This window comes from Marmota monax, unplaced genomic scaffold (assembly GCF_021218885.2).
Source record: "Marmota monax isolate L192 unplaced genomic scaffold, Marmota_monax_Labrador192_F-V1.1 WCK01_AAM20220418_F8-fsc00047, whole genome shotgun sequence".
Classification (NCBI taxonomy): Eukaryota; Metazoa; Chordata; class Mammalia; order Rodentia; family Sciuridae; genus Marmota; species Marmota monax.
Genome location: NW_026692072.1, coordinates 2638199 through 2661152, shown reverse-complemented (window position 1 = coordinate 2661152; position 22954 = coordinate 2638199). Strand labels below are relative to the sequence as shown.

At 39.7% G+C, this 22954-nt stretch overlaps 1 protein-coding gene across 1 annotated transcript in view; it reads right to left on the bottom strand.

Moving 5' to 3' along the window:
- Window positions 1–2335: 2335 nt before the first annotated feature.
- The window catches only part of Trim44 (tripartite motif containing 44), a 111859-nt gene continuing 91240 nt past the window's right edge, over window positions 2336–22954 (bottom strand). Inside the window, exon 5 of the mRNA XM_046456082.2 lies at window positions 2336–6927. Coding sequence (XP_046312038.1) covers window positions 6900–6927 — 28 coding nt within the window. The 3' untranslated portion in view covers window positions 2336–6899. The remainder of the gene's footprint in view (window positions 6928–22954) is intronic.

Genomic DNA, 22954 nt, shown 5'->3' with positions numbered 1-22954 from the left:
CTTTACAGCATTTACTTCAACTGGTCAGGAGCCTTGTTTGCTTACTTCCTACTTTTGGCTCATTTTGAGTGTTGAACTTCTGCTGATTTTTCCAACTCTGTGTCAAGTTCTCATCGTCAAACCACCTGTTTGCATTTTAGGCTCAGGAAGTATGGATTGGTAGAGTTGTCAAGATGGCTGAGCCCTAGGTAAATGGGTTGCTATTGAATCCTAAAATGGCATGAAGACTGTCATTTTCATAAGGCAAATTGAATGCTGTGGCCCTGATGGCCAAACTCAGTAGGTGAACTTCTAAATAGATAGCTTTTTTTTCCCACCTATCTTTTTCCAAGAATATGAAGCTGGCCTTATGTCAAGCTGTTGGAGACACCTTCAAGATGTTTAATTAAATTACAGACTCAGTGTCAGAGTTAGCTGACTTTTAAGATTCTAGCACCATAGCAAAAAAAGGCACAGTGTTGCCTCTCTTGGTAATTTCATTTATGGCCTTAGAAGAAAATTCAAGTCTAATAGTTCTCTCCTTCCAAAAGGAGTTCCAGGATAAAGGAGGATTTCACTGCTATCCTTAGTCCTCCTTCCTTCACTGTACTCTCACTGAGCAAGGCCTAGCAAAGGGCCAATTCATTTGCCCCCAGGCCATAATGCAGGGGTAGTACTGGGAACGGGTAAGACATATTTCTCAATACAAGATAGAACAAGTACAGTAAGGAATGAAGAGATTAAGGGCTAGACTTGGGTTGAAATCCTGGCTCCCCACTCATTAGGGTATAACCTGAGCAATAAAATGAGAGATGGTATTAGTGCTGTGAGATGTAATGTGAAAAGCAACTTGGAGAGCGCCTGGCTCAGACAAGGAGCTCACTAAATGGTAGCTATTATTATTAACAAAAATGTTTTAAAGCTGGAGACTGCAGTATTTAACAAAGTACAGATGCTCAGCGCAGCCAGTTAATGACTTTGAGAAATTTTTGTTGTTCCTGTTTCCTTTGCTGTAATATCTTTTCCATTATAGACCAGAAGCCTTTCTGTTGGGTGCATCTCACTCTGGTACCTTGGTAAAGACCAGGAGATATTCCAGCCAAGCTGCAATTTTACCCTTTTATGTGTGCAAAGGAAACAAGGTTCTGTGAAGTTGCACCAAGAAAACATCAATTAAAAAGATATTTTAAAGAGTTGTAGGTTTCTGAGGGAAAGATAATAAAACGAGAAGGGCTGGGGCAATAGGATATGATGTTGAAGTTCTGGCACCAGGAAGTAGGGAAGAAAACCTCCAGATACATTGTGGTTAATAAACTGAAGACTCTCAAGTGCTACAGTGCTTGGTAAGGCCATCCCACCAGGCACAAGTAGTATCCTCAGCAATTGGGGAGGAAGTAGGGCCTAATGATTGCTATAGGAGACAGAGTCTATAGTCCTGAGCTTCAGTAGCCTGGCTTATTAGGTGACCTAGAGTGGCTTATCTTCCTACCTTGGACAATTTCCCCAAAGTTCTCATAGTGTACAATTAAAAGGATCAGTGAAGATAAAATGACAGAAGGAAATTCAGAGCAGGTTTGGCAAACTGAACCCCAACCCCCACCCCCAACACATCTGCTAGTGAGTTTTAGGATTTTTAAACACTCCATTTTAATGTCTTTAGGCAGAGCTTATTTTTATTTTTTAATTCACATGGTTCTACTATTTCCGTCCTTCACATGTGGCCCCTGAAAGTCTCTGAGTATATGACTTATGGTTTTAATGCAATTTCTGCTCTATTAGGAGATTAAAATTATTTAAAACTTAATTCCATCTCTTCATCAATTATATGCAAATATGTACTTCTCAAGTTCCACAAAGATGATTTTGCTGGCTGAGCTTTAATACATACATACATATATATATATATATATATATATATATATATACATACATATATATATATGTATATATATATATATATACACACACACACACACACACACATATTTACAAAATGGGGTAAGAATTAAAATTGGACTTTCTTCCTAATTAATACAAATTATAAAGCTTCAAATGTTATTTAAAACATCATTCAGGACCAAGTATTCTTTGTTATAATATACTTTGCTTGTAAAATTAACCTAGACATTCATTTTACTCAGAGGAGAAAACATGTCTCTAAATAACCATCTTTAGTCTGCCCTTTTGCCACTTCCCAGGGATCTCCTAAGACACTCTGGGGAAAGTCAGGAGTAAATTAGCCCCCCACATCTAATAACCCAAACACCATCTTCTCTAGCAGTACCAGTTAGATATGTAAATCTCCATGAATATTTACACCTAGCAGGGTCCTTTGTGCACAACTCCGAGAGACAAATGGTATTTCCAGTAATAGTTTATTGATTTCCAAATGCACAGGGGCGCCGAGTCTGAACATCCTGGGATAGCAGTAAATCTCTCTTACAAAATAATTTACAGTATGAAAATGATATACTGAAACATTAACTCAAATGTGTAATTCCCTTGAAAGACTGAGTGTTCCCTTATTTAGTGGAAGGGTGGAAGGGGAAGAAGAGATGTGACTGCACAGGAAAACAGGCAGAGTACAACAACGGGTTTGTTGGTTCTACTCACTCATGCAGTGTGGCCTGTCACTGTAAAAAAAGACTAGTCAGGTTTTACTCCCATCAAGTATAAATGTGCTGTCCCCTCATGGTCGTATCAAACCCAGCATGGGTTCTGTGGCCTTTTTTGTACCAGTGTACCTCCAGTGTCTTCATTTATTTTTATTTCCTGCTCTGTCCCTTCCTTGTTTTGGTGTGCTCAGTATTCCACACGAACCTGTCTTACCTGGCAGGTCCCCAATATTCCACATTGTACTATTGTCCCTCCCAGGAACTGCCTGGGTCTTATGGCTCTAGGAATGGGTTAGTTGGAGGTGGGGGTGGGGGTGCAGGTTAAAGAAACACTGCTAGGCAAAGAAAATATGAGACCTGGAGTCTCCTGTGTGAGACTTCTTTTTCTCTTAGGACTGGGGTGGACTTGATCCATAATGAGATTTTCAACTAAAAAGCATGTGTTGAACAGCCATTATATGAGGGCAGACTTGCAGGAATCAGGAGGAGGATATTTTCTACGTCGGGGGAAAGGACTTCCTAGGCTCTGCCACTACAACAAGGTTGTGAATTCTGCAATTGAGCCCGCAGGCCCCAGTAGAGTGACCAAAATGGCTTGGGTCACCAAATGGTCAGGCACACAAACACAATTATGGAGGAGAGCTGGAGTGAAATTTCCTTCAGGACTGTCACCTTGGCTCAGTGCTTTAGGAGCTGAAAACCTCCACCAGGGAGTTACTCTTCTTGGAAATGAACGTGTAAACTCCAATCATCTGGTGGGACTTGTAATCAGGCGGGAATAAGGTAGCGTGCAAAACAGTGAAGGGCTCCTTAGAGCTTCCCTTCATTCTTAAATTGTGTGTGCGTGTACATATATACACATAACATTTATCATTTAGATATCCACCCCCCCGCCCCAGGTATCAATAAGACAGTCTAGATTTACTGTGACTTTGAATTGGTTCACCTAATAAAGCACAGGAAGAGAGATTACCTTTACTAAAATACAAAGATTTCCTTTTCTGCAGGAATAAAGTAGTAGATGCTTTTAAATAAAGTTAGAGGAGAGAGCAGAACACCCATCACTTTTTCTATTTTGAAAAACACCTTATTTATGGGAAATGGCACTAAAAAGGAAAGGCTCCCTCAGGAGCAAGGGGCAGGCCCAAGTTAGCAATATGTACTTAAAGCGTCTGCTAAAGCAGAGGAATAAAGCAACTTTAATGTCATTTCTGAGCCCAAACTATAGCCATGAAGTGTCTTTTTGAGAAAAATTCAAATTAATGGTCAGAGTACAGCAAGAGAACCAGAAATCTTGACTCCCTCTGTATTTGTAGGTGTCCCGTGGGATGGGACAAAGGAATTTCTGGAAAGGCTGGAGAGCTGGATTCAAAACTGGCTCCAATATTTCCTAGCTGTGCAACATGAGACAATGACTTCCTGTTTTATCATCTAAGAATGAAGGTGTAGTAAGTACAAGGCCTGGCTCATAGTAAATCCCTAATATAGGCTACTCTCCGGAATTCCTGGGCAATAACCTGAGAGTTCAAGCACTTCTTAGGATTGTCCTGGATTTAATGATACCAAATCAAAGGACAAATCCCTCTCTGCATCCAGAAACCCAACATTTGGAAGGCAGCCAGGAACTGCTGTGAGTACCTGATTCATTCTGGAGACATCCGTTATCTGCATCCCTTGATGACTTCTCCCCAAAGATTTCTGCCTGCAACCAGTTAGGACACAATTCTGAGCACTCTCATTTCTACTGACCTGGTGGGAGGGAAGTCTCAGAATGCTGGGGCTTAAGGCCAAGCAGCATGCTCCAGCTCTGGGGGGAAGCTGGTGCCACTGCAGGAAGCATCCTAGTTTGTACATTGATAAACGCTGCCAGCAGGAACTTAGGAGCCTGGGCAGAAGCTGCTGCGCTGTTTAATGCTTCCCTGGTTAAAGTTTTATCAGGTGCTGAAGACAGCAGGAGCCCATAAAGCAAATCTGAGACCCTTTCTAAGTAAAAGCAAAAGTGCTTTCCTTGAGGATTACAGACACGATAATTTATTGAGACAAGTTGGCACATATTCCTACAATTCTGTTGGTATCTACTGCATAAATGTTTGGATTTTCCAATACTGACTTAAAGTAATAACATATGATCAGGTATGGAGAGCCAATGATGTTTCCACTGCTAATACCATTTGAAGATCAAACAATTTCCATTGCTAATACCATTTGAAGATCAAACAATGATTATTGGGGAAAGACAATACAAGTTTCCAAATCCTAGTCTTTTAAATCTTCTGATATTTTAAACTCTTTCAAGAGTGGCCATTGGTCCATCTTTTAGGTTGATTTTGTGGATATGGTTGGAGGTTGTTAACTAGCAGTATACTGAATTCTCCAGTCTTTACAGACAGATAAATGAAGCACCAAAATTATCTTAGCTACTTGTTGGACACCAGTTTGAGGTTTTTTTTTTTTTTTGGGTGAAAAACAGCTCAAACTCCTCCCAGTCCCAGTCTCCTTGCATATGCAGTGAGCTAGGATAACCCTAACTAGCAGCATATATGCTTGGTAGCTTCCTGGTCTCAAAGGAATTAAGTCATTTCATCACATGCACAGTGTTGAACAATGACATAAATACAAATGATATAAACAGGACTCCTACTATAAGCAAGTTGTGTTTCTGCCTCAAAACTATCCTGCACACACACTCAGCAGCTGGCCCCAAAGCTATCACACAGGTCACAGGCAGGCAAGCAGACAGGCAGGAATAAAGGGCTTTCCCTAAAGGCAGGCTCCTTGGCTCTGCCTCAGGGGTATTAGAAGTTTAGGACCTTGGGCAGGAACAATCCCAAGGGGCTTGGATATAGTTCCAATTGTGTTCCTCAGAAGTGAGCATGGAAACACCACTAAAGGCAGAGGGAGGGAACACACAGCCCATTTGCAAACAAGAATTATCTTCCAAGTCTCTCATTTTATCTTAACAGTTTATGTGTATGAACATTCTATTCCATAATATAACTGTCTTTGTTTTATATAAAAATAAGGTTATCCCCTGACTTCAAACCATTTGTTAAGGAAAACTGACATCTCGGGAAGAAAGCGTGCTTTTGAGCTTACAATTTTATATTTCACTAGCACATCACTGCTTCCCAGGGGGTATAATGCTATAAGAAATTGTGATTTGGAAATGGAGAAAGGCCAGGAAATCTAAGCTCCAGGGTATCTCTGCTCATGTTACTGAAGAGGAGAGAGCCAGGGTGCAAGAGATGACCTGAAGGTCTGTGGGTAGGGAGTGCCACGGGAAGGATTCCAATTAATGTAAAATAAAGGGATATTTGCTGGGAGATGGAACTGAATTCAGCAAGCTATAGAGTAGCAAGAATTCTCCCCATACTGCAATTAAGCCATATTAAACTAACCTGGCAGAGGGAACGGCAAAAATCTACACTGAAAGTTCCCATTTGGCAATACACATTTCCAGCCTTTCGTGTTGTGATAAGCCCATAAAACCTGCAGAACTCATCTAAACAATCCAGGTTTTATCAGAGTCTTTAGTGACTATTTTGGAAACTCAGGCAAGTTAAATTCAGAAATATTGATTTCAAATTTTAATCAGATTTCTTTGGTCCTCTTTTCTGTGTCCCACCCCCAGGTCATTTCCTTTCCACCTCTTCAATCATCTTTTTCATTTCCATAGCACTGAATTATGAATCTGAAGTCCTGGATAACCTCATATGCTAAAAATATCTGTGTCTTTCTAGCTTTTAACTCTTTCTCCAACCTCATTTTCAGGCCATCCATCCTAATTCACGGCACCACATTTCACAAAGGTAGAACTGGACTATTTAGAGACTGTGGACATGAGTCAATAAGGCCCCACTTTGTCCTCATGTGTTTCATGCTTCAGTATGAACAAAGTAGGTTTTTTGTTTGTAGGTAGGCAAAAAGCTCTGACTTCCTTTCATGATTAGTCCAGGTCCTTCCTAATGAAGTATACTGTTGACTTACACAATATTATAGGGGCTAGCTTTCCTGAGTCAGTTCAAAGCAGCCATTAAGGAGTTCCCTGAAAGACCCTTTTCAATTGCTCCTGGTTGATCAAAAGGGCTCTTTCCTTGACCTACTGCAACAAGAGAATGAGAAGTACATGGTAAGCATAAAACTGGTCATTCCTTGGAGAGATATGTGCCTGCTATGGATCTGGGGACATATCCAGTGGAAGTACATTTGTTGCTGGGCAGCCTTCACAGAAATCAGAAGCCATTACACACACGCTGTCACACACATACAAGGGAAGGGGTGATTTTCCACTCTGATGGCAAGCCTTCATGTGTCCTCTTCTTCACTGGCACCACTACAAAGGAAAAGGAGAAGCAGGTGAGTTAAGCCATCACAGGAAGGGAGTAACACAGTCTATTGGTTGATGGCACCAGCTTTGTTGTCAGACATACCTGGATTCGAGTTCTAACTACCATGACTGAGCAGTGTGGCCATATATGGGCAAGTGACTTGATTTCTTTGAATTCTGATTTCTGTATCTGACTACTGGGAGAATGATGATAACAAAACTTACTTTTTGGGTGACTAGAGAATTGAGAGAATACATATAAAATGCAAAAATGCACAGTGCCTATATACAGTTCATGAATAGCTATAAAAAGGAGAAGGGGAGGATCATAATCCTTGTAAACTTAATTGACAAAATAAAGTGATGGTGAAAATTAGGAGTTTGATTTCTTCAAAGGCTTAAATCACCTGTTGTTAGGAGAACAAGGAGAAGCTATCAATGGCATTCTGCACTTGGAATAAAATGCAGTGTTTCAATTCCTGCCACAGGTCAGTCCCTGGGTTTAAATATCGTCTCTTCAGAGAAGGCACTCTACTGAAATAGGATTCCCTGGTTATTCTCTATCTTATTTCTTTCACAGCCCTCACCACATTTTATACTTTATTTGTTATTTACTCTCTCTCTGCCCTACTAGAGCATGTAAGAGTAGTTAATATTTTATCAACTACTGTACATCCAGAAGTAGTACCATTTAAAGCACAGAGACGTGCTTAACAAACAAACTGCTTTTTAAAAAGGGAGTGAAATACAACAGGAAGAAAAGGAAGGAAGGACAGAGTTGGAAGGAATGGCTAGTCATTAATGCCCTAACCAGAGTATTCCAGATGTCTGTGATGTTTCTAGCAGCCAAAAAGTGAGTTGTAGAGTCCCAGAGGCATGGCTAGTACCTCAGCTGCTCAGTCAGAACATTTCTGGTCTGATCCTGACAAAGAGCACTGTCTAAACAGGGATAGGGTCAAGGAGAAGGCAGGGACAATGGAAACAAGATGGCAGGGATGCTCACCCGTAGAAGGGAAAAAGTAGCAAACTTGCCTAGAATCTCCTCATTCACTTCTAGAGTTACCGTGTCTTTAAAATACTAACAAAATCCAACCTGATTTAGTGCTTACTGTGGGCCAGGAATCTGAGCTTAGTGTTCTTCATCCATTTTTCCTATCCCTCCTCACACCAATCCTAAGATACAGGACTACTATTATCCCCATGAACCAGATGAGGAAAGTAAAGCTCTTAGAGATATAAAAATCCTATGGTTACACAGAAACGTTTGTGTCCTTAAAGCTTAAGGTTTACTTTTGGCCAGAGAAACGCTCAAGCAGTCAAGCTGGTAGACAAAGTTCCACGGTGCATCAGTTTCTTGCTATGACCTAAAAATTTTGCTTCTCACAAGATATTATCAATATCTACACAAAATCTGTGTCGTGTGTCTATCTGGGAAAGGCTTTAGGGGAAAATACCCTAGGCAACAGACTTCTAATACTTCCATTAAAGGTGAAAATATTTAAGACACGGGGCCTACAAATTACGTTACATACACACTGAAGTCCAAAAGAACCAACTAAGTCAACTTCCCTATCCAAACCTCTGCCCTAGTTCCACTTTGTTTTCTTGCTGGTTGTCCAATCATGGGATGGAGGATGCCAGTGAGCTGTCATTATATCAATATTTGATGACATCTGTTCTGATGGGAACAAAGGGTCTTTTATGAAAATTTCTCACAAGAATCAAGACATAGTTGAAACCAGCACTATATTCTCCCCCTTGGCATTATATTCAAAGCAAGCTCTTAATGTTACCTTGTCAGTTTTACTTCATACAAGAGGCTCAGCATGATGACGGTGCTCTTTCCATAGGTTGAAGTTCACTTTTTAGAATTCCTGAGATACATATTTTAAAGGGTTCATGAACCCACTGAAATTGTATACAGTGTTTTGTCTGTGTGTTCCTTTGTCTAAGAAAGGCCATAATTTTCATAATAGCCTCAAAGAGGTCCAAAACTACAAATCAGGAATATCAAATTATACATAAATTCTTTTCCAGTTGTCAAATTTTTTACTATCAGACTTGGAGAAAAGCATAGGGAAGAGGTGAGAAGTCTTGACTGATTGAAATTGTTTCTCATTACCCTAAAAGAGACTGTTCCTGCATCTGAAAGATAAAATTTATCTCACATTTTAAAACATAAGTCCTTGGGACTCTGTCAAATCATTTACTGTATTCTTGTCAATTACTAAATATTACTTGAGTATCAACCATGTGTTAGGCATAATTCTAGGCACAAAAGACTATGATGAACACAATACATGCCCTTACAGACTTTTACAGCTTAGTAGGTGAGACAAAAGGGTGTGGTGGTCATACTTTTTTTTTCTTTAAAACAGCATTTTCAAAAGATAAGTATCTTATTTGCATTATTAATAACCCATTTTTCACAATAACAACATATCATTGGTATGAGGCAGCATTTCCTCTCTGAAATACTCCTCCTTTACCTAGTATGCAAGCAAGTTTATGCTTGTAAGATTTTATCTGAAATAGTCTATAAAAGTCTTGAATATCCAGGTGAAGGAACACAGCCTTCCACTTAGGTATTCATTTCCCCTTTGAAAACATCTAAGAGCCAACACTTAGGATTTCTGCCTTGAGTGGCATTCAAGAGGTTATTGAGATTATTTTTTTTAATATTTATTTTTTGGTTGTAACTGGACACAATATCTTTATTTTATTTATTTATTTTTATGTGGTGCTGAGGATCGAACCCAGGGCCTCTCACGTGCTAGGTGAGTGCTCTACTGCTGAGCCACAATCCCAGCCCCTATTGAGATTCTTTTCAGTGCCTATTAATGCATTTGTGTGTGTGTGTGTGTGTGTATACGCCCGCGCGTGGGGGGGGGGCAGGCGGTACTGGGGATTGAACTCAGGGGCACTCAACACCTGCGAGCCACATCTCCAGCCACATTTTGTATTTTATTTAGAGACAGGGCCTCACTGAGTTGCTTAGCACCTCGTTTTTGCTGAGGGTGGCTTTGAACTCACAATCCTCCTGCCTCAGCCTCCTGAGCTACTGGGATTACAGACATGCACTACTGCACCTGGCTTGCCAATTTATTTTTAAGAAGACTCACAGATGTGGGATTGCTGTGTCAGAAGAATAGGCATAAAGCATTTATTTTTAATAAAATAGGATGTTAGGCAGATAGCATTCTATAAAGGTACTGGGGGGAGGTTCATTATATAATGGCTTTGGGATCACCAGACCAAACTAGATTGAAATCCATGTGTGAATTACTAGCCCTCTCAGAATCTCATTTTCCTCATGGTAACATTATTTAGCTTACAGTTTTGTTATAAAAGCTTTATGGAATTTCACAATACAAATGATAAAAAGTATTGACCTCCTTCCTTATGCTGAATTAAAAACTGCCTCCTCCTAACTTTCAATGTTTCTCATTCTGGCACCTGAAACATTACATTTCAAAATAATCATGTTCCTATCCCCAAATTCCCTTCAAATATTTAGAGACAAACAGTATCCTGTGTGGCTTGCTGGAAGCTTTCTTAATGACAACTCCAGACCTACTAAAATATAGGTACTGGACAGAAAGACTGAGTTCTATAGTGCTGATCCTTCTATGTGACAGTTCTCTAGAAAATTCTACCTCTGTGAAATGTTGATGAGGACAATTAACTGAGTGAAGTTTAGTTAACTTGTTCAGTCACTGACTGATCTAGTTTGGGGGTACTGTTGTATCTCAGAGTGGTGGTCTTAAAAGTGTAGCACACATACCTCTGGGGTACATAATGACTGTCCAAGGGGTGTCTGAATATGAGCAGTTCTAAGGAAACAAATGTGCAAATCCTTAACTTGTATATATAGTCTTTCCTAAAACCGCTGTTCCTAAGAACATATGTGCCTGTGGTCTATAAGTTCTTTTTTATCCACTCCCACTTTCAAAATCACCTTACTCCCACGTCAGAAAAAAAATGCACATTTCTCACTTTCCTGAAACCTACATGCAACAATTTTGCATGCCACTTCTACAAGGAGTCTAGGAGAGGAAACAATCTCTGATTTTACCCAGGCATATACTCTTTGGCATGGTTATACAACTTTCCTCTGTCTAGACACTGATCCAAGAACGTAAATTCAAAACTGAGATGGCAGTCATGAGTTGTGCACTGACATTTTATTCAAACTGAAAAAATAAAATCAGCTTGATATGACAGAAAGCAAGTCTGATTTTGCTAGATGGCTTGACTGTAAGAACTGGCTTTTCCAATTAAATTCTATAGTGAACCTTGTCTGTAAATTTAATAGGCTAAGGCCAAAGTGTCAAAGTTTTGACAAAAAGAGACATAAAAGTTTGTGTAAACTAAACAATATGTCAGCAGCCATATCTTTTGAAACTATCTAAACTTGATATATTTATATTTTTCAGGAGTTAACTTCAAATGGGCAAGGAGGCATATATTTTCCTAAATTCTTCTACAGAATAGAAAAATAAAAATTTTAGCTAAAGGAACTGGAAGTTCCTAAATTGGGAGGGTGATGTTAAACTTTATACCTCCCTAGTTGGGAATATAGTTTAGGGTGACAAAAATGGGATTAAGGAGTCCAGCCAGAAGAAGATTGTGTCCCCTATCTGAGTTAGGCACACACTGAGGAATCCTATCTGTTGTGCTGTGGTGCCTACAAAACTGAAGAGTTGTCAAAGGCATACCACAAGCCCTAGTCTCACTAAACCCTCCATACCTGCTGATAAAGTGATTATGATAGACAAGGTTTCACTGCCTGACAATTTTTTAGTTAGTCCATGCAGGTAGGCAGCTCAGCTTTTCAGTTCTGTCCTTAGAGTTTATACTCTAGCTAGGAGTGTAAGAAGAACAGGCATTCTAAATTTCTGAGTTTAATAGTCTCTTTTTGTAAGCATATAATACAACTTAATTTGATTTGGCATCAGTCATGTTTGCAGAATTCTTGGTATTTATTAATTATTGCTGTAAAAGGAATATTCAACTCAGGAGAATACAGAAATTAAGAGGTATTGACAAGGGAGGAAGGCTAGATTCAGTCAAGATCCAAAAAGATAGACTTAGCATTCTCCAAAAATTAAGCAACAAAGGCATTGTACAAGGTGCTAATTAAGAAACCTTGAGCTTTTAGTATTTTAAGAAGTGGCTGCCTAGTTTACAAGTATGTGATCAAGCCCCGCTGGGGAGATTGCACACTCAGATGATCAAGAGACCTTTCTCTCCTAGACACATTCATCTGCCTCAAAAGCCTGGCCTCAAAGCAAACAGGTTACTGTGTTGTAAAGGATCAAAACTCAAGTTAGCTGCAACCTGTGGAATGCCGTGAGGGATACCTACAGTGAGGTACAAATGTACTCAAGTTACCCTGGGTTAACTAAGAAAAACACAAGAAGACTAGCATTCCAGGCCTGGCTCTGCTATGTGACGCTGGGACTCCAAATCATATAAAAGTTAAGCTCCTTTCCCACTTCAGCACTTGCTGAGCTAATTAATTCACTCTCACTTTTAGTGTTTTCTCTTTGCTTCCTGTACCCCTCTAGTTATCCACTGTCTATCACCTCAACCTGAAGTGTGGCCTAAATGTTTCAAGTCTTTCACCTCTTTTTGGCTGAGTTCTAACACTGGGTTGAAAAATGGCATTGCTTGATTAGCACCTAGAACAGACAAAAGAATAAGCTCTGGTATGAGCAAAAGCCCTGAAATTCTTCATTTCTTTGTGTTTCTTAAAAAAGTGATTTGGCTTCTTCCTCACTGCATCTTCCTTCTCAAACCACAAGACAGACAAGGAGAAGGGCTCTGCTCTCAAGACTGCATTCTGCTTTATCCTAGGAGCCTTCTTTCCTTCAAAAATTGCCATTATTTACAAAGGACTTACTTAACATTTCACAACAGCACCAAGCAATTTCTACACAATCTCATGGTACCCTAACAATAGTTCTTGTATTACCTCAGATCTATGTGTAAGAAAACTGAGATAACGATTATAACTTCTGGTAGGTATTATTATCTCTGGAGAAGAGAAAGTTGAGGCCCAGGGAGGTTACATGACTTGCTCAAGATACACAGCTTGTAAATGGTAGATTTAGGTTAAGCAATCAGATTCTAGAGTCCTCAGAAATGAAACTGGACTTAACAAAGGTTTTTTGGTGAGATGGAAGATACCTGGCAAGTGCTTTTTTTAAACTGGGGGGGTGGAGGCAGATAAGACAGGTAAGAGGGAGGATTAATATGGAAGGAGAAGGAAATACGGACCAGAGTTTGCCACTTGATCCTCACAGCTGGTTCTGCCTCCTCGGATCTATTAAGGGGACTTTGAAAAGGCCTGATCTCCAGTATGACCTATGATTACAGTGCCAAGTTTAATCTCTGAATCCTCTACTAGACTATTTACCATTTTTAGAGATGGCCACCCTTCTTGCACTCAACAGCACCTGTGTGGGTGGTGGCCTGAGTTCATGGAAGATGACAGGCCTGCTTAGGCAGTGTCCTGCTATAGGGAGGTACCTGAACAGAAGTAAAAGGTGGGCTTCTCAGCCTTCCAATGTCTCATCTGCTCCCAAGACTCCCTTCTTCTGTACTGAATTCTTTGCTGCTATTACATTTAGCAAACAAGTTTCTAGTCTTTTTTTTTAATTCAAAAAGTAATGTTTTCCATTTTAGTTGCCTTTTATTTTCTACAAACAGGTACTGCTTCTATAAAGAGAATAAAAGATCACACAGTGTTATTCACCAGGGATAATCACCACGAACGCACTGAAATATATCTGCCCATATTCCTTGTCTATATATATAAAATACGTACTTATCTTTTATCATATTTCACAAGCTTGTTTTAATTTGCTTTTTCCAAACAACCATCAATCAAGAATTACTGAAATATATTTCTGTAAGGCTATGATTTGTGATTGAATTGTATGGACTTAGCATATCTAACATTGGACATTGATTTGTACTTTTTCACTACTACCCACAACACTGTTGACACATATCATTGTGGGTGAATCATCCTTAATTATTTCCAAAGAAAAATTCCAGAAGGGAAACTTCTGGGTCAAAAAGCATGTTTGTATTTTTTTTCCCTTCAATAGATTTTAATTTTTAGAATAACTTAATATTTTACTAAAAAAATTTAAAAAGATGGGCCAGTGGGTTCCCATACCCAGTTTCCCCTGTTATCAACAAGAAATGATTCAGAATATCTTAAGTTTTTTCCTAATGTTCTTTTCTTTTCCAGAATTCCACATTTAGTTATCATGACTCCTTAGCCCCACCTTAATAGTTTCTCAGACTTTTCTATTTGTGACAATCATGACTGTTTTGAGGGTACTGTACTGGTCAAATATTTTACAGAATGTCCTTCAATCAGGATTTTTCTGATGTTTTTCTTGTGATTAGGTCATGGTTATGAGCTTCTGGAAGGCAAACTACAAAGGTAAAGTGCCATTATCATTAAAATTATCAAGGAGTCAAGCTGAATATAATCTGCTACTATTGAAGCTCACCTTGACCAACCTGGTTGAGGTAGTGCTTGTCAGGTTTTTCCATGGTAAAGTTGCTTTGTTATGCCCTGCCTTCCCACAGTGCACTCTTCGGAAGGAAGCTACTCAGAGCACCTTATACTTAAAAGTGAGGAGCCGTGCTCCCTCTCCTTGAGGGTGGGGCATATACATAATTATTTGAAATACTCTGAAAATAAGATGTGTCTCCTTTATTTCTTCTATTGTTTATGTTTGTATGGGCTCATGAAAATTTATTTCATACTTTGGGTTATGATCTGAAACTACTTATTTTCTTGCCAAACTGTTCAGCTTTGGGAGCTCTTTTTGTTGGTTCCTGGGTCCCTTGACATATTCCCATCAGTGTGGGTTTTGATTTGCTTTTGAGTACTTCCTTACTTCACGGAACTACAAGATCTTTCAGGCTTAGCCTGAATATTTCCTGCCCCAGTTCTGGAATCAGGAATTTCTCTAAGGAGCATAGGATGTGCGTTTTTAAAGGCATTTGACACATTATTATTAATATGCCCTCCAAAAACCTTCTTATGCTGATTTACAATCATTACTCATGCAGGTATGAGAATGCTCATTTTCCCCACACCCTTGCCAGTAACAGGGCATTTTCAAAAAGCCTGTGGAAAGCTGACCTGGCATGAGATTGTGTGTGTGTAATGTCTCATCTGTTCTTTCTCTCTGAAATAACTTCCATTTACATGGCTTCCTACTGAACTTGGAGAGGAAAATGCCATGGTGGAGGTAAGTTTTTCCTTTTCTCCACTCTTTCCCAACCTCCTTTCCCTCCCATAGCAATACTGGATTTCATATCACTGAGGGTGTCCTGTGTTGAGGGCTGAAAAGAACCTATCTCATATCCTCCAATGGGGTCTGGCAGTTTAGGAGCTAGAAGCAGAAAATAGCCCAAAGGTTTACCTTTCCTGTTTTCCCACACCTTCAGGATAACACCTGACCCAGTTTCCCTATCTTCTCTTGGTATGTGAATAAGGGAAGCCAAATCTCTCTTAAGCAGTTTCCTTCCACTGAAATTTTAAATGTAAGATTTAATACAATGCAGGCCTTCAAATTTCCTGTTGCCTCAGCCGCTGTATAAGTTACCAAAGAGAGAGGGAGAAGGAATCAATAAATAAATACCCTCTTGATACTAATCTCTGATCACTATAAATAATGTGTTTGTGTGTGTAGCTTTCAAATTCCATGATGACCCTGAGAAGAGGTTCAGAAGTTGGAAGCATACCAACCCTTAATGACCTAGTGCTAATTTTCATATGGCAGAGGGTTAAGATTGTGGGTTTAAGAGTTAGAACCCCCTGGGTTTGAGTTACAGTTCCGTCATGTACTAGCTGTGGGATCTGAGTTCTGTATTTTTATCTGAAAATGGAGGACAATTTAGTAACTGCTTGGAAGAGGTCTCAAGAGGATTAAGTGAAATTAATGTATAGAGTGCTTGAGATATGTATAAAGAGCCTGGCATGGGGCCTGTCACATAGTAGGTGCCCAATATATTTGTAGTTAGTAACATCACATGAAGAAATCAAATTAAGGCTGAGGGAGGCCAACAGACATACTAATGAGCTGATGGTGGAGTGAGACTGCCTGCAAGTCAGGAGTTTCAGGCTCCTGAAAACACCACCTTGCAACCCCCACTGTCTCTCTAAGACTATTTATATGAAAGTGGGGTGGGAGGGAGCGAGAGGGAGATAGACAGTCAAATTGGTCACCCATTTTCACTGTAGACACCAGTCTGTCATTTGTTCAAGATTCTTTCTCAAACCTGTTCTCTTAGTGTTTGATAATAGGCCATTTGTTGGTAACACCATAACAGCTCTCAAATATTGAGTGCTTTCTATGTGCCAATCACTGTGCTCAAACCCTTAAGAATTGGTACCACCTCCCTATCCCAGTGAGCCCAACAGAAAGTCCTTCTGACTCACTGTGCACAACCTTTCCCATGTCCATCCATTTGTCTTCTCTACTGCCATCACCATCGATCACTTGAATTATTATAGTTGTCTAGACTGGTTTTCCTCTTTCTTTTTTTTTTTTCCTCCCAGTTTGGGAATTGAACCCAGTGCCTCATGAATACTAGGCAAATGTTCTACCACATCCCCAGCCCCTTTAGAAACATTTTTTGTTGTTGTTATAGTTATAGAACCCAGGGATGTGCTACCACTGAACTACAGCCTCAGCCCTTTATCTATTTATTATTATGAGACAGGGTCTCAGTTGATAAGGCTGGCCTCAAATTTGAGATCCTTCTGCCTCAGCCTCCCCAGTAGCTAAGACTGCAGATGTGTACCACTGTGCCTGGCTTCTACTTCTACTTTTAATTAACTATTGTATATTTACAGACTGCATTCACAGAGTTGTATTTTTTAAATGTACAAAAGGTATATCATTGCCCTACTTAAAAAAAAAAAAATCCTTCCATATAACCTTATTGCTCACAAATCTCTACTTGCTTTGGCCCCTGCCTGCCCTTACAACCTGATAAATGCCATATTCTAGCCACACTGGTTTTCCTTATGTTCTTTAAGTAAGTTGAGCTTGTTCCCACCTTAAGGTCTTTGCACTTGCCATTCTGTCTCAAAAGCTCCTCCTTTCAGATCTTAGAATGACTGACTCCTTAACATTTTGATTCCTTAACATTTTGGCCTTAGTTATAAAGTCACTTTCTCAGAGGCTGTCCCCAACCAAGCAAACCAAAATAGCCAACCCACCATCTCTGCAATATTATATCAGATTGTTGTATTGTCTTCTTTGCACTGACCACTATCTAAAATTTATTTTCAGGTGTCAAGGGTCTTTTAATGATTTGTTCCCTGATATATCTCTAGTATGTGGTAATGTGCTTGAGCATACTGAGGCAGGAAGATTGTGTGAGCTCAGGAGTTGCCCAAGGACCAGCTTGGGCTGAACAAAGTTAGACCCTGTCTCAAAAATTAAGCGAATACATGACTAACCAAAGCAACCCCATAAATAATTAAATGTTTTTAGAAACATTCCCAGGCAAACTGTGGGCTGCCTGCTGGTATTGAAGATACTGCTCAGGAATTTCACTTCTACAGGTGAACCTAGATTCCATTTTTTTTTTCTGATTGTCACTGGAATGAACTCACATATTTAACGACTAGTACCCTAGCCATTAAAATACTGTATCATAAACAATGATTACTCTAGCAAACAAGTAGGCCTTAGTGGTAAAGGACAGGTGTGGTTGACAGGCAGGGAATGCTTTTGTCACTAAAGACACAGCAGAAACAAGCTCATGTCTAACCTTCCCCAACAAGGAAATCTGAAGAACCAATTCATCGCCATGAGGAAATGTTCTCATCTGGCTTTCCTATAGAACAGCTGCTCAAGTGGCAACTTCCAATGCTCTGTGTTCTAGCTGTGAGCTATTCTCAAGGCAGGCTTGGATTTCATGATTTTAAGCCATCTATCCCACACATGGACATTTGTTAGAGGGAAAGAGATGAGGAAGGTATTAAGTCATCCAGGCCAAGGTAGACGTGAAGAGGTGCTTAATTCATCGCTTCCTTCATTCCACACTTTCCTTCTGATGACATGTCAGCTGAAGCCCAGATCCAGAAGTGGGAGAGCTGGGTTAGTAGTGTGGTGGTTGTGACTAATAGTAGAAAATATATACAACTAAACTTTGGCACATGCTGGCAGTATGACCTTGAGTGAGATACCTCTATAAAGTCTCCACAGCAGTAAAAAGACAATAATGACATAAGTACTCACTAAATGGATGCTGCTATTTATTAGATTCTGAACTAATCACTTAACCAAAATTTTTACATTCAGTTTTCATAATACTGTGCACTAATAAGACTGACACTCATTTTACAGATGAAGAAAACAAGGAGCAGAGAAATAAAGTGGTTCAAAGTCCCAGATAGGTAGGGCTGGAACTACAACCAAGGCATATACCTTATTTTTAACGCTGAGCAGGAGATTATGTTGAGTGGAGGTCATATGAGTGGAGTGTATAAAGTCAACTTGGCTGTATTTGTCCAGACAGGATACAGTATTGCCTCTTACAATTGATGCCAAGTATTAAATGAGACAACAAAGTGTTCAGCATACTGCCTAATGTGTAGTGAACATTCAAATTCAACTGTTTTCATATCATTACCATCCTGAAGTTAGTCATTTCTCTTTCACCTCACAGGGACTGAACTGAGCCCTATTAAATGCAAATGACAGTACACAAAAGGTGAATCAGAGTCTCTACCTTAAAGGACCTTGCATTCTGGCAAAGAATGTACTCCATGGGCTGACAGAGAAAGAAGTGGTGAGCTCCACCTACAGTGTCAGAAATGACTTTATCACTCGGTGTTGACACATGGATTGTTATTTTCCAGAAAGACAACAACAAGAGGGCATGCCAAGTGAAGGAAAAAGCTTGAGCAAACTTTTAAAGATGTGTACAGTTGGGCACATTCAGGGAATTATGAAGAATTCAGAAGGACTACAGATAAAGTATGAGAGGATAGACTGAGAGGAGAGTGACTCATCAGCAGCTCAAAATGCTAATGTTCATGGTTCATGCTTGAAGAATCTCATAAGACGGGGGATGTAGATGGAAAAGAATAGATGAGAAGGGTGTCAGGGCTCCATATGGTGTCTACCACACTGCCAGCTCTCAAAATGTGAACAAGGGCTATGTTTAAAATATACAGGCTGTGTTCTGTGCAACACTCCCCAAGGCAGCACAAACAGATGTTTCAGGAAAAAAAGAAAAACAAAATACCCAGTGGATCTCAATATAAAGCCTGTGTGGGGGCAGGCTGGCATCAGACTGCTTGCATGTGACTGTCCCATCAGTGCAGATCTGAGATTCAGTTTGGAATAGTGACACAGGTGTTAATGTGGTGATGCTGGGGGTCTGAAGTGAAAGAACACTAACTCCCAAATAGAGGTTAGGGTTCCTCTTTGCCAAAGCCAGCTTCACTTGTCCAATTTAAGACCCATGCTAGGGACAGTGAGAGTTCTGAGTTGGAAAAACAGTAACACGTTGAGATGTCTTAGAGTAGTAATTCAAGCATCTCTGCCAGCACATCTTCTCTGAGATGAGGGTAACTGTGGAGTAGATGTCTGTAGAAGGGAAGACAGGGTCCTTGTTCTATTGCCTGGTTCCCTGACTATTTACTACCCAGTCCTATCCCTCCCCTTGCAATCAACAGTCTTTTCCATTTCCCAGTCTCCCTGGGAAATGGAAAAGAAACCCATCCCCAACTATACTCCACCATATTACATATAATATATAACACACACACTATATACACACACACATATACACATACACACACATATGTATATATACACAATATACTCCATACTACGAAAGTTTATGATGCAGTCAACAGGTCTAGACCATAGAAACCTGCCCCTACTGGGAGGAAGGTTGTGGTATACAGTTGAGGAGATCCAGTTTACTTTCAGTCAGTCCAGAGGCTTTCTTGGGATGGCAGTTCAGTGCCATCAGATGAGTGAGAGCTTTAGTCTGGTCATCACTAGATAACCCAAACACATGAATACCCCAAACAGAAGAGTCAAATCTGAGAGGGGTAGGAACTGAAAACTGCAGCTTTTCATCCTTTGTATGTCCTACCCAATCTCAAGACTGAAGAAAGCCCATTGCTCTGAACTCAACTGTCCTATACTGGAAGAACTAATAGATAACCAACATGATAGCAAGTGAAAAAACAGCCAAGGCCTTCACCAATTTTCAAAAGATCTTCTCCCATACACTTTTGAGTCTAAAGTCCCCATTAAAGTTTATTATTTAGTCTAAGGTACTCTACTTAAAAAGTTCTTTCTGAAGCCCTAGAGTTAAAAATCAGTATATATTATAAGATGAGAGGAGGCCACAGGACCACCATAAGCCACTTGAGCACAGCAGAGCTCCTGAATGAGCCAAATGTCATCACAGAAGTTGATGGGATGAGGTGGTAGAATGGTAGGCCTTGCTGGGGAAAGAAAACTGATAATCTTTGAAGTATCAGAACTGGAGTGTTAAGTACAGGATTCTGAAAGGAGCAGATAAGGATTATTAAAGACACATTTTTCTCTCCTTCCAGTTTTTCCTGAAACCAGCTCTCTATGATACTCAAATGACATAATCTTTTCAATATCATTTCTTCTATATGCAGAAGAACCTGTTTATGTGTCAGAACATTTATTTATGATACCTGGAAAGCAACTGCTCTCTATTGGCCTAATTACAGGCCCAGTCAGAGAGGGTAGCCCAAATATCCCAAAGGACACTAGGGAAATATGCCCCTAAAAAATAAGTAAAGTCTAATCTGCATTTAAGATTGCCTAACTCATGGCTAGAGTCAACAATTTGGATGCCAGGGCTACCTGACGTCAAAACTCTCAACCATACCTTTCAGAAAGACAGAGAGAAGCAGAAAGCGCACAAAGAAATCAAAGTCTGAATATAGTATTTCCACCGATCAACTGGAAAATTTACTCCTGTGGGCCTCAGTTTCCTTACTTCAAGTCCCAGGTTATGAAAGTAAAAGCACATTGCACATGAGAAATGCTAGCAAGTGTTTATTTTTCTCATGAAATAGTATGCAAGACAGTGCCACACACACATTAGACTTCTACTACATATGGCTCTGTTCCCTTTTTCCTCCTTGGATTGAATGAATTTTTTTTTCTTTAATTGGTTGTTCAAAACATTACAAAGCTCATGACATATCATCTTTCATACATTTGATTCAAGTGGGTTATGAACTCCCATTTTTACCCCAAATACAAATGGATTGAATGAATTTTAAGGCTCTCACATTTTGAGTTCTAATCAAATTCAGGTTTACAAAACAATAAATATATTAGTTGGCTCTTTTACACCAGCCTGAGAAGTTAAAACAAAGTGCATAGATATTTAGCTTTTCCAACTCAGTCATTACTTGAAACACTGCATGGCAATATTCATTCTGCATAGCAGAAAAGGGTAGGAGGGAGGGAATAGTAACAAAATAAATATTTCAGCCAACTACTTTGGGGTAAAAGATGAGAAAATTCTTTTGAGAATTGCTTTTAAATTAAAAAACTATGAAAGAAAGAAAAAAAAAAGATACAAAGAAGAGTGACAATTCTGTGTATACAAGTTTAAGTAAAGCCTACGGAATTACTTGTTTCATGTTCAAATGCAGAGAAAGCTGTTTTCTTTCCCAAACTGTTTCTTCAGCTATCTTTCCTGGTCTGATTTCTGACAGTGCTGGGACCAATGCCTCTGAAGGCTAACCATATACCTCTTCCTGCCCACTAAAGAGGATGGGAAGATCAGACCTTAGAAATAGAGTCAAACTAACCTTGGGGGTCTGGCAACTAGTCCTGGGAGCTACTGTACTGGTCTATTTGAAAGGCAAGATGATCACCCACTTAGCTCTTGAGCAGAATGACTCCATGAATTCAACTGATATAACTCCTTACTAGAGGCTATATTTTCTTTCATTCCCCTTCCTTCCTCCCTGGTAAAGAGCAGTAATGGCACTGAAATCCATAGATAATCCTTAAATCTCTTTGACAGCTCCAGTTCTAAACTCCTCCTTCACAATGACAGTTTTAACAACTGTTAACAAGTCATAACAAGACCTCTCTTGCTCTAGTAAGGAATACAAATATTCTTTCTCTTTCCATCCCCAAATCATAACCAGCCTTAAAGTCTATATCTTCCAAAAAGACTGTGTGGACTACTCCAGCCTTTAGGAACTAACATCTCACACCCTCAGGTTCCCCGAATAAGAATCCTGCTGGGGGGCCACAGAGAATTCAGTGGTTAAACTATTCATGAGAAAGCAGAAGAACTGAAGGATACCAAAGACTTGTGAGCTAGAAAGTGGCTTGATCAAGAGAATATATACAAACACCTGCCAAAGAGGCAAGCTTGGCATAAAAACTGGCAAAGAATGGTGAAGTGAGTCATGTGCAAAGACAAGATAATAATTCAATGCAAAGACTAGAAAGTGGTACACAACATGAGGAGTTTTAAATGATGGCTGTGAACAGTGGTGAATACTGGAAGCATCTTTATAAAGTCCTGGCTTTGTGGTTTTAGATGAAGTGAGAAGGTTCAAGAGGGTCAAACAAGATTGGGTAAGAAGCACTTAATGTGAAATTAATTTGCCTGGCAATGATCACCTACTATTACAGGGTACTGGTGGTGATATTAACCTGGTATGAATACCTGGCTTTTCCTCCTCTAGACAGAGAGCTGCTGCTTGAGGGTATCTTTATTCATCACTTACAGCCTTGGTTGGCTATGTATCTAAGAAGAAATGTGGAATGAAGATACAAGGGATCTGCATTTTCCCCTTGGGGAAGACATACTTAAAAGGTTAAAAAGAAAAAATAAGTGGGTAACAGTCTAGGTCCCCAGGTGATAGGGCTGTGATATAATGGATGATTAACTCTAGTTGTATCTAGGGTGCTCCTAAGGATGCCATTTCTGTTCATGGTGGTAAAACAGA